A 12,631-nucleotide genomic window follows, 5' to 3' on the forward strand; every position below is an offset into this window, starting at 1 on the left:
GCGTGTAAAAGCTAAATTATAGTAGTCAATCTTCTCTGGCCACGTGTAAAAGCTAAATTATAGTAGTCAATCTTCTACGGCCACGTGTAAAAGCTAAATTATAGTAGTCAATCTTCTCTGGCCACGTGTCAAAGCTAAATTATAGTAGTCAATCTTCTACGGCCACGTGTAAAAGCTAAATTATAGTAGTCAATCTTCTCTGGCCACGTGTAAAAGCTAAATTATAGTAGTCAATCTTCTACGGCCACGTGTAAAAGCTGAATTATAGTAGTAAATTCATTCAAAAAGAACCAAAAATGTCGGGACGGGCCCCGGGAAGGTTATATAGTAAGGGAAACATATGAAAATCTGTTAACTAAATTGTTACCAAAAAATTTCTTCACCAATATGTTTGTAAAGGTGTGTAATAACATGTGTTAAAATGTTGAAGGTCAACTCCCGTGGGAAACCCAGAAAAAAAGCTGTTGAATTCAGGTACCGAAAAATTATTTTCGAGAATTTTTATTTTTTTAAATCGGCCCTTAAGTAACTTATGAGGGGTCAAATAAGGGTTTTTCATGATTCTGAGTTGATTGTTAACATTTATATTTCACCACAGACACTCCTTTGTGGAAAAATAATTTCTAAATATATCTCATTTTCTACTTTGCAGGACATGGAGTCTAGCAATATGGATGAAGACGTTACTCCACCTGTGCTCAATTGCTTCATCTGTGCACGCTCGGATACACCAGCTGAAAGGCTCATACAGGCAACTCCAAAGGGATACTCAACTTTATTGAAACAAGCAGAAACTGTCGAAAATGTTACTGTTGTGGAACGTATGAAGGAGGCTCAAAAGGAAGGAAAACTGAGGTACCACCAGAAGTGTAAAAATGATCTGTACAACAACTTTGTTGCAACCACCAAGAAGTCAGCTCAAGCATCTAAGGCAGAGAAAGAGTCATCAAAGTTGAAGAGAAGACGCACTACTTGTGAGTTCAGTTCATCAACTGGCTGCAGTTCTAGAAGATCACAGTCAGTTGACCTCCTGTATAAGGATGTATGCATTCTTTGCAACCAACCAGCCCAGCTCTACAAAAATAATCCAGCACAAGCTAGAAAGAAATACAGAGTGCCAGATAATTTGACTGCAGATACACTGAAGGCAAGCTTGCTGAAGACAGCACGGAGTCGCGGGGATGACTGGGGCACTGAAGTCACTGGACGCCTGGAAGGGATCAACGACTTGGTAGCAGAAGAAACACTGTACCATTTGCGATGCAAGCTTATGTTTGCGAGAGGTGACAGTTTGTCCAAGACTGATGAGGAAGGAAAAAGGAAGAGAGGACAGAGGAGTATTGATGAGGAGCGAGAGGCAGTTTTTATTGAATTCTGCGAATGGTTAGACTCAGAATTAGAGCATGGGGGTAATGAACATGGACCAAGTCCATGAAAAGCTGCAGGAGTTTGATCAGTCACCAGAGAAGAGCCTTTCTTATTCAAAGCATTGGCTAAAGATAAAACTTCTAGAGAAATACGAAGACACCTTGTATTTCACAACACAGGAAAGAAGGGCAGATGTACTCTGTCTCAAAGATGGCACCGACAATATTCTGCGAGTGCATCATGCTAATCTTGACCATGGAGATGAGAAGACTCAGATCATAAAGACGGCACTCAAGTTCATATCCAATGATATTGCCTTGATTGATTTAGGTCCAAAGTCATACCCCACCACACACAGTATGACTGACATCGATAGTCAGCTGACACTTGTTCCTGCAAGCCTTCAGATGTTCTTGAGACCGATTGTCAAGACAGACGAAAGAGTTGCCGTTTGGGGGTAGAATTTTATTAAGGCCTGTCGACCTCGGTCTGGAGTATTGCCACACCAAATGGGGCTTGCCATACAACTTGATCATAGATTTGGGTCAAAATGGATGCTCAACAAGTTCCACCGGCTGGGATACACTGAGTCTTACACGGAGACACAAAACTACAAATACTGCTTCCTTAATAGTAGGAGTGGAGATGATGTTCCAGATACTTCTGGCACTCTTGACACCATTGTGGAGGAAACCGATGAACAGATCAATGATGAGGTTGCGGTTGATGCTGCGCTTGAGGATCAATCAGTGATGACAGCCAAAGTGCCAGCCAGTGAAAGTGAATTGTCAAGTAATGATCAGGTGGTCTTTATGGAGGTTGGGGAAACAAACAATGCAGTCACTCAGTTTGTTGGAGACAATATAGATTTAAACATTGTCTCTATTCACGGAAACACTCCCTTTCACTCAATGGGTTGGATCGAAGTCACCTCTCCGGCACCACCTTTGCCAGATCCACAGACAACAGCAGCTTTCCCCCGGGTGAAGTTGAAGGCACTCGACAAAGCTAAGATCCTGAGAGGAACTGAAGTAAAGATTATTCCATTTACGAACAGGAAACAGATAGGAACGAACGCGATCATGTTTCTCCCCCTCACTGAGCTTTCCTCCTCCCTGGCTCATGATCAGCCACTCCTCACTCCAGGTGACACACTCTGGGCAGCGGGGTGGGTGATCAAAGCCAACGATCCTGAGTTCCCACACTCCAACTGGAATGGCTGGATGAAGAGAATCCATGCTAATGATGCAAAGCAGAGCACACAGATCGAGTTCCTCCCAGTTATTGAAGGAGACCCTAATGACCTCAACACCATCTTCACCACTCTAAAAGAGTGCATACGGTGCGCTGGGGTCGCTATAGTGACCTTTGATCTTCCGATTTGGCTGAAGGCTGTGAATATAATAAAGCAGGCAAATCTACCCGTCATTCCAAGGTTGGGTGGTTTTCACCTGCTGAAGTCTTATCTTGGATCAATGGGTAACATCGTGGAAGATTCTGGACTACTAGATGTGATCCAGTTGATCTATCCTGGAAGTACGACAGCCAACCACATCATGGATGGAGGATGTTTTGACAAGGCAATCCGTGTTCACCTCCTCATCGATGCAGCCATCTATCAACACATCATGAAACTTGCCTTCACTGAGGAGGAGCGTGGTGACATGAAGACCTTCATGGAGAAGGTGGCTGATGGGAAGATGGGAGCCAGACACTCAGACCCAGTAGTGCCAGTGTTTGAGCAAAGGTTTGAAGAAACCTTCAAACGACTCGCAAAAGGAGGAAGAACACCTGCACTCTGGGTGGAGTACCACCACATGGTAGATGTGATCAAGGTCTTTATCAGAACCGAGCGACTTGCAGACCACAATGGGCATCTGTCCTGCATTGTTACCAAGATGCTTCACATCTTTGCCGCTGCAGGCCATCATCAGTATGCCAAGGGCGCACGGCTGTACTGTCAACTCATGAAGGAACTAGAAACTTCGCCTGCTTACAAAGACACCTTAGAACGTCTCACTGCCCACGGGAACCACGTTGTCCGTTACTCAAGTCATGAGTGGTCCGGCACATGGTGTGACATTTGCATTGAGCAGACATTAATGAAGGCAGCCAAGTCACAAGGTGGACTGAGCAGAGGAAGAATGAGAAACAGTTTTTCTGGCCACAAATGCTGGGTGCTCACCCTCAGTCACCTGTCTGATGTCAACCGGCGGATGGAGGAGGACGTCAGTAAACATGTTCCAGTCCACAGAGACCTTGCCAAGACACAGATGAAGCGAGATGCAGAGGCAGTTGAACTTGTCCTAAAATGGTTTGAGGAGATCAAGCCATTCGACAACGATAGAGACAAGGAGTTGCTCGTGTCTTTCTCAACAGGATTCACAAGCACTGGAGATGACGCAGTCAATGCTGAGAGAGCAGCTGAAGTTGGGATGGAGATGCAGATCAAGCTGGATGGACAGTCAGTGACGTCGACCATGGATGTCAAGTCAAAGATAAAAGCCCTGTCATCACTAAGAAAATTTCCCTTGGTCAACGAGAAAAAGATTCACCTTGAGAATGAGAAATAACTCTTGAGTATTATATATGTATGTGAAATAAAAGCTACTTTGTGTGTAAATGTAAAAGTGAAAATATAAATGTTAACAATCAACTCAGAATCATGAAAAACCCTTATTTGACCCCTCATAAGTTACCTAAGGGCCGATTTAAAAAAAATAAAAATTCTCGAAAATAATTTTTCGCTACCCGAATTCAACAGCTTTTTTTCTGGGTTTCCCACGGGAGTTGAACTTCAACATTTCAACACATGTTATTACACACCTTTACAAACATATTGGTGAAGAAATTTTTTGGTAACAATTTAGTTAACAGATTTGTGAAATATCTCATAAAATGCCCTTACTAATAGGCTAGGTGGCGAGGCCGGTCGAGGCCCACTTCGGCCGGGCTGGGCCCATTTCACAATTAAAAGCTGAGCTGATTTATAGTAGTCAATCTTCTACGGCCGCGAGTAAAAGCTGAATTATAGCAGTAAATTCATTCAAAAATAACCCGGGCAACGCCGGGTGCTTTCAGCTAGTAAATAAATAAACCTTAATCGATATCGAGCAGGACGTCTGTGATGCTTGCCTGGAATCATAAAGCTTCTATTTATTATGTACATACTTACAAAGCACGGTTTGTTATTGCTTACACAATGTGTAAGCAGACCCAACTAGTATGTTTTAAAATGAATCCCCATGTTACCTTTACTTATTTACTTCATTAATTTTGGCAATTGAGAGATGGATTTTAGTAATCACTTGACCATCGTCGGGTTAGACGAGGTTTTTCAGCAGAGAATCCTGACTCATGGAAAAGAGAAGTAACTGATGATGACATACCGACAGTGGGTAGAGGTGTGAATGGCCAGAGACAAAAAAGCGAGTGAAGGAAAAGATGAAGAGGAAAAGTAGGAGGGACGGGATAGAAAAGATGGCATGTCGGGATGGAGGATCAGATGGTACTTGACATGAAGCCCTGCAGGAGAGATTCGGATTGTATTTCATGTGTACGACCGAATGTACGAGTTCTATATTCACAGAGAGTGGGAGGAGGGAGACAACTGAATTTCTTGATGTGGAGTTGTCTACAATTTGAGAAAGAGGGGTTTGTCGATCATCACAGAGGTTGTTTATTCATATAAACGTGAGAAACTAAACTGTCGAACAATATCTTGGGGGTTAGAAAGCCTCAACTGGGAGAGAAGATGAACGGTACCAGCAGGGAGACCAAAGACCTACGTGATCGTAATGTCAGCTGCGATGGTGGATTAGATGTCTTTATTTGAGGTGTAAGTTGTACTTGTACTTGTGCGTGTCTGTCACTGTCAGAATGGATCCATATTAGCAATGTTGTTATGTATTTGAATGATGTTGGCTGTCCTCACAGCAGATGCAAGGTCAGGTATAGAAACGAGGATAAAAGTGAACATGGTAATCAAAACCAAACTTTACGTCTCAACTCCATGATCTCCTGATATCGACACGTTAGGGCAGATTGATCTTGAACCCCCCAATCCTCCCTGTTCTCCCCCATTCTCCTTCCCACCCCAATTCCCCCCTACTTTTGTCGCATTGCATGCTGTGTCCAAGTACCAGTACAAATATCTACCTTCCAGATCATGCTGTGCCCCCCTTTACCTACATATTACGTAAATAGCCCCTAACATAGGCTTTATACAGTTATTGTCTCCAGACACGGATCCATAGCATAGTACATACATGACACACAAATGATGCTGTATACACTCATTGTTTCCAGACACGGATCTGTGGCATCGGCATTGTGCGTGTACAACATGAGCAGTGTATCTGCAGCCTTTTCTGGTCCTTTCCTTCAACAAGAAAACCTCCATTCAGCATGGAGCACACGACCCAATCACACCCCAAACTTCCAGGTACTGTGTGTGACTGTGTAAAGGTATGCTAATGCTAATGATTTCATTTGTGCTTCTTGTATCGTCACAAATCACTTGAATTCATCCACCTTGAGCTATAACCTCAAAATGAACACGACTGTGCTGTACTTATTGGAATTGCACCTTGTGCAGGTTCTTACCTGAAATGAACTTTCACAGAAACCTTTGTAACGTGTTGGGTAATGAGATTATTCATCCGTGTGTCCGTCTGCAGCCTGTCCTCGAACATATTTCTTTCATATTCGTTACATGAATGCAATAACATCAGGGCATGAGAAACGTTAAATGATTTTAGGATTGGAGCAAATTTGGAATTTTGGGAGTTCAAAAAAAACAACATTTACAGGAGAGAAAAGTACATGGTTAGCTCCGCCACCAAAGGTGTACACAGGTGATGTTTTCACCCCTTTCTGTTTGTCTGTTTGTTACTTGCCAGAAAATATTCCGGCAAGTATGTTGATCGGTTGGTTTGTCTGCCTGTCTGTCTGTTTGTCTGTTTGCAGCATGACGTCTACACCGTTGCACGAAGAATCGCCAAACTTTACACACGTATTTGTCTTGCCCCGGAATAGACTGTGCCCAATTTTTAACTCTCTAGGCCCAAGGTCAAGTTCAAGGTCACCCAAAACGTGAAATCAGGGGGTTCGAGTTTTCATTTAAAATATATTTCAAACCACTATAACTCTAAAAGTACAAGAGATATGCATACACTTACTGTTACTGACATATAGGAAGTCACACCAGTCACATTTCATTTGGCACCATGACCTTTGACCTTGAGTGACCTTGAAAGGTCAAACTCAAGGTCAATTATTATTTTATTTTTTTACGAATAACTCTGTCAAACATTATCCAATTCCCTTCTAACCAACACCCCTGAAAAAAGTACATTCCGGCAAGTCCTCGGTCTCTGACCGATTTCTAGTCTGTTTGTGGGTTTGTTGGTTTGTTACTTGCCGGGAAAGATTCCGGCAAGTATGTTGATCGGTTGGTTCGTCTGTTTGTTACTTGCCGGAAAAGATTCCGGCAAGTATGTTGATCGGTTGGTTTGTCTGTTTGTTACTTGCCGGAAAAGATTCTGGCAAGTATGTTGATCGGTTGGTTTGTCAGTCTGTTTGTCTGACTGTCTGTCTGTCTGTCTGTTTGCAGCACTACGTCTACACCGTTGCACGTAGAATCGACAAAACTTTGCATACGTATTTGTCTTGCCCTGGAATAGACTGTACCCAATTGATGACGTCATCGTTCACGTGGTTCGGCCGCCATCTTGGAAAAACCGAAAACATTTGCACCTCCATATCTCCGAAAGTGCTGAATAGAAAAAATTGAGACGTGGCTCATTGTAAAGAACTCTCCATGGGGAATAAAATATGTTAATGATGACGTCATCAGTCACGTGGTTCGGCCGCCATCTTGGAAAAACCGAAAAACTTTGCACCTCTATATCTCCGAAAGTGCTGAATAGAAAAAATTGAGACATGGCTCATTGTAAAGAACTCTCCATGGGGAATAAAATATGTTAATGATGACGTCATCGGTCACGTGGTTCGGCCGCCATATTTGTCCTAAATGGCCGATAAAAAAGTACATTCCGGCAAGTCCTCGGTTTCTGACCGATTTTTCATTTGTTTGTCTGTCTGTTTGTCCGTACAGAATAAATATGATTTTCTCTGCAACTGTTGGTCCGATTGACAGGAAATTTCCGCTATGGTGCACCTCCACCTGTATAATTTTTTAATGATAATTATGACGTCATAGGTCACATGGTACCGGTGCCATCTTGGAAAAACCGAAAAACGTAGCACCTCTATATCTCCGAAAGTGCTGAATAGAAAAAATTGAGACATGGCTTATTGTAAAGAACTCTCCATGGGGAATAAAATATGTTAATGATTATGTCATCGGTCACATGGTTCGGCTGCCATATTTGTCTTACATGGCCGATAAAAAAGTAAATTCCGGCAAGTCCTTGGTCTCTGACCGATTTTCCATCTGTTTGTCTGTTTGTCTGTTTGTCGGTTTGTCGGTTTGTCAATCGGGTAATCTCAAAATGTTGTGGACGGATTCGAACAAAATTTGGTGAGAGGTTACAGGGACAAAATGATTCGATTTTGGTGAAGATCAGCATCCGAGTTTGGATCCGAGAATTTTTAAAGTGATTCTTCACCATTGAGTAATAGGGCTAAAACGAAGATATAACACCATATTTCAAAATGTTGTGAACGACTTGTGACAAAAGTTGGTGGATGAGTGGGTTCGGCGATGAGAACCACCGATTTGATTTTGGTTCAGGCCCAAATGCAGATATGACCAATTTAGTGGGATACAAAACGTAAACCGTTGAGCTTGGCGGCGGAGGTCTCCACCGAGTGCTGTTCCAGGTGTGTATGCTTTTGGGAATAATAATTAATGATATCCATTTTACCATCTTCACTACCAACACACAAGTTTTATTTACTTATTTATATACAATTTACCATCACCACTATATATATATATATATATATATATATATATATATATATATATATATATATATATATATATATAAAAAACACAGTTTGTGTGTGTGTGTGTGTGCGTGTGCGTGTGTGTGTGTGTGTGTGTGTGTGTGTGTGTGTAATGTTACCGATAGACTCCGAAACGGAGAGGCTCACGTGCTTGATATTTGACATAGACATGGCCATTGAGCCTGGGACGAACATGGCCGAGACAATATTTGACGAGATCCATATTTTTTATTCATATTTACCTCAGCGCATTTCAGCGAAGTACCCGCTAATCTCAGCCAGTGCGAGCAGCTCGCTGATTCGCTCAGAGCGATCACGTGATGTTCCATCCCGTCACACGTCACACGTTTGCACGTGATTCAGGGCGAAAAGCCATTGCGTTTTTCACCTTTATGCGACCATGTTTTGTGTCGATTTTGTGCGATATGAATTAAATTTTAATTCATATTTCGTGTTTACGAATTCGAATACGAAGGATTTCCCCTTTCCCCTTTCGATTTCGAATACGAATTGAATACGAGCTTGAGTCGAGAGGGCGAATGTACGGGTTGGGAATGTACGGGTCTCCCCTCCCCCACCCGGCAATGCCGGGTACTTCTGCTAGGATCACGTGATGTTCCAACTTTGCCGCCATAATCTCACAGTTATGCGTTCGCACGTAATTCAGTTTTTTCACATTTCAGCGAGGAACATTGCCATTCACACCACATAGGTTTTTTTTTCACTTTCATCTGATATTTGTGATTTATTTCAAACAAACTGTATTTCCCATCTACACGGCCATGTATTCCTATTAACGTTATGTAAAGTACATAAATTGTGTGGATTACATCATTTCTGGATGTGATCAATTGCCAGTAACCATCTATATCCCTCCCCTCCGCTTCCCTCCTCCCCTCCCTTTCCCCCCTCCCCCTCCCCCTACCCTTCCCCCTCCCTTCCCCCCTCACCTTTCCCCTCCCCTCTCCCCTTCCCCCCTCACCTTTCCCCTCCCCTCCCCCTCCCTTTCCCCCCTACCCCTTCCTTTCTGCCCTACCCCTTCCCCATCCCCCTCCCCCCCTCCCCCTCCCCTCCCCCTCCCTTTCCCCCATGCTCCTCCCTTTCCCCCTACCCCTTCCTTTCTGCCCTACCCCTTCCCCATCCCCCTCCCCCCTCCCCTCCCCCCTCCCCCTCCCCTCCTCTCCCCCTCCCCTCCCTCTCCCCTCCCCCTCCCCCACACACACACGAAGATCTCGTCAAATATGGTCTCAGCCATGTTCGTCCCAGGCTCAATGGCCATGTCTATGCCAAATATCAAGCACGTGAGCCTCTCCGTTTCGGAGTCTATCGGTAACATTACACACACACACACACACACACACACACACACACACACACACACACACACACACACACACACACACACAAACAAACTGTGTTTTATATATATATATAAGCAAAGATTTGCGGTTGGGAGTATATCCAAATGACTCCATGGTAAGATCTCCAACCTTTAATTGAACAAACAATGACTCAACGTTTCGATTAACAACATGTGAAGCCACACGCCTCCGTTAATCTTCCTCAAGAGTGATAAAATCATCTCAACATCCCCTTACATGCACAGTGGGCGTGGTATATGCAAAGTGGGGTGGGCAATGCTGGACAGCCAATGAAACCGTATCACACCGCTCTCGTGAACGGAGACGTTACCGACCAAATTCAAAAATCAACCGCATATTAACAGGTCAAAATAATCCTGTAAGCAATGCTGGATTATAACGCAAGTGTTGAGAAAATCCGGAACAATCATTACATTTAATCAAAAGTTAAACTTGCAAACAATTAAATTAAAACTGTAAATATATTAAAGCCAAAAATTTTTTAAGACAAAATAAAATTGTCACATTATCAAGATCATCACATGTGGCCCTATGCGGTAAAGGTGAATGCGGGAAGGAGGTTGGTTTTAGGGGGGATAAAATGGGGGGGGGGGGAGCCAGAGGGGGTTGGAAGTGGATGGGGGGGGGGGTGTGTGGGAGAGGGGTGGTTTGGAGGGATTGGAGGTGGGAGGGGGCAATTTGTCCGAATAAAAACCTTGTGTGATATATTATGTGGACTCGTTGTTCAAAGTACGGAATGCCTGCTTCGTTTACACAAGAGTGGGTCAAACGCTACCGGTAAGTCAACTACCTCTTGTGTGATCAGGTAACAGTTTCTTCTGTGTGCCAAGGCTCCAAAACACGTCTTCTGTTTCTGTTGGGTGTGGAGCCCAAAATATCAACCCTGTCCCATAAAGGTGTGTGGCCTTCCTTAAGGCCGTGTTTGGCAATAGCAGATCTGCTAGGATAATTACATTCAAATGCTTTTTGGTGTTCAGCAATACGTTGACCTAAGGTCCTCCCGGTTTCACCCACATACTCAGCTCCACAACCACAGGGCACCACGTATACCACCCCTGACCTGTCCTTCCTCGGAAGCTTGTCCTTGACCCTCATAAGGGCTTGGCGAAGGGTGAAAACCGGTGTGAAACTCACCCTCACTCCTGCCGATTTCAAAATTCTGCCGACCCTCTGTGAAACCCCCGGTACAAAAGGGAGAACACACCAACCCTTTGGTTGTTCTCGCGGTCTCAGCCTGTTGTGTGGGGAAGCCCTTATCGTTTTCCTGTTGGGTAGCAAGCTGTCAGGATAGCCATTTGCCCTTAACACATTTTGAAGATGGTCCACCTCACTCATCTTGTCTTCAAAGGTAGATGGTAAATCACGTGCTCTTTTTGAGAGGGTGTGCACCACCGATCTTTTGTGTTCCATTGGATGGCAAGAATTGAAATCAAGGTAGCGATCAGTGTGTGTAGGTTTTCTGTACACCGTTACCTTTAAGGCTCCTTTGGGATCCCTTGCTACGAGTGTATCCAGGAAGGGAAGGGCTCCATTTTTCTCCTCTTCAATGGTGAAATTAATGGAGGAAAAAGTTTTATTTATGGTCTCATGGATGATGCCCACCTCATCAGAATGACAGATGACAAATGTGTCATCCACGTACCGGAACCAAACACGTGGTTGCACTAACAGGGCTGGAATGGTGCGTTCCTCCAAATCCTCCATCACCATGTTGGCAATAACAGCCGATACCGGGGAACCCATGGCGGTGCCATAAACCTGCTTGTAATATACCTCATTAAATACAAAGTAGGTGGAAGAGAGGCAGGTAGAAAGCATGTCACAGACGTCCATCGGGCTTAAAGCTCCCGCAGTCTCTTTCCATCGATCATCCTCCATCAAACGCCGGTCTGCCACCTCAATCGCCAGGGCTATGGGCACATTGGTAAATAAAGACACAACATCAAACGAAACCATGGTCTCGTGTGCCTCGATGGTGAGCTGCTTCACTCTTTCAGCAAATGCTGTGCTATTGTGTACGGTTCGCTCTGTCGTCCCCACCAAATGCTTCAAAATGTTTGCCAAAAACTTGGATAGCGCATATATACAATGTAAGTGTATATATATATATATATATATATATATATATATATATATATATATATATATATTATTGTTGCGGTTTTGGAATAAAGGTTAATTCCCCCTCTTAGTTAGTTACACCACAACATGACGCCTCGCGATAGTTCAGTTATTTCTTAGTAAATGTAAGTGTACTCCTTTCCTGTGTTTAGTTTTGCATTGAGTAGTCCAGTGAGCTTAGGTGTTCTTTTGGCGCTTTGCTTTGGTGCTTTTGGTTTGGCGCTGAGATGTCATGCGGCAGGCCTGGCCAATCTACCGAGGCCGAAGGGACGAGCTGCAGGGGGAGTGGTCGGTAAGCAATGAGCCGCCAATCAGGGCTCGAGGGGAGTGGCTTACCACTGCGGCAGGAGACGGGGCTTGGAACATTCGGGTAAGATCCGGGAGGTGCCATATAAGGGTCCTGCCCCGAGCCCAAAGAAGGCAAGAAGAACAGCAGCAGAACGCAGAAGGCAGACGAGAACGCAAGTGGAGCTGCAGAACAACGAATTGAATTGCCGATTGTACACAAACTTTCCCCATGCCCTGCGCTCTGCGCTGTATTAACCGCATGCTCAAGAGGACGACCCGCGCCGGGCCCACAGACGCACGATTTCCTCCTGCCTGCATTCGCCTGGATACGTGCCGTGAACATCGGAGAGCCACGCCGGGTGAGCTGCCCCGGGGCGACTGACGGCGAAGCGCGCTTGGCGCGCGAACTTCTCTTCCTCCATCTCCCCGTGTGTGTGAGTGGGCCCATTTGTCTGGGGATAAGTTAAACTGGTTAAGCTTCTGCTCTGTGTCCCCTT

The 12,631-nt window shown here is 44.4% G+C and overlaps 1 protein-coding gene across 1 annotated transcript in view; it reads left to right on the top strand.

The window, feature by feature from the left end:
- The window catches only part of LOC137437283 (semaphorin-5A-like), a 227,277-nt gene that overhangs the window by 154,983 nt on the left and 59,663 nt on the right, over nucleotides 1-12,631 (top strand). The window contains exon 9 of the mRNA XM_078766389.1: nucleotides 5,677-5,812. Within this exon, the coding sequence (XP_078622515.1) occupies nucleotides 5,677-5,812 (136 nt within the window). The remainder of the gene's footprint in view (nucleotides 1-5,676; nucleotides 5,813-12,631) is intronic.

The sequence above is a fragment of the Myxine glutinosa genome, chromosome 12, assembly GCF_964187855.1.
Source record: "Myxine glutinosa chromosome 12, kmMyxGlut1.1, whole genome shotgun sequence".
Taxonomy (NCBI): Eukaryota; Metazoa; Chordata; class Myxini; order Myxiniformes; family Myxinidae; genus Myxine; species Myxine glutinosa.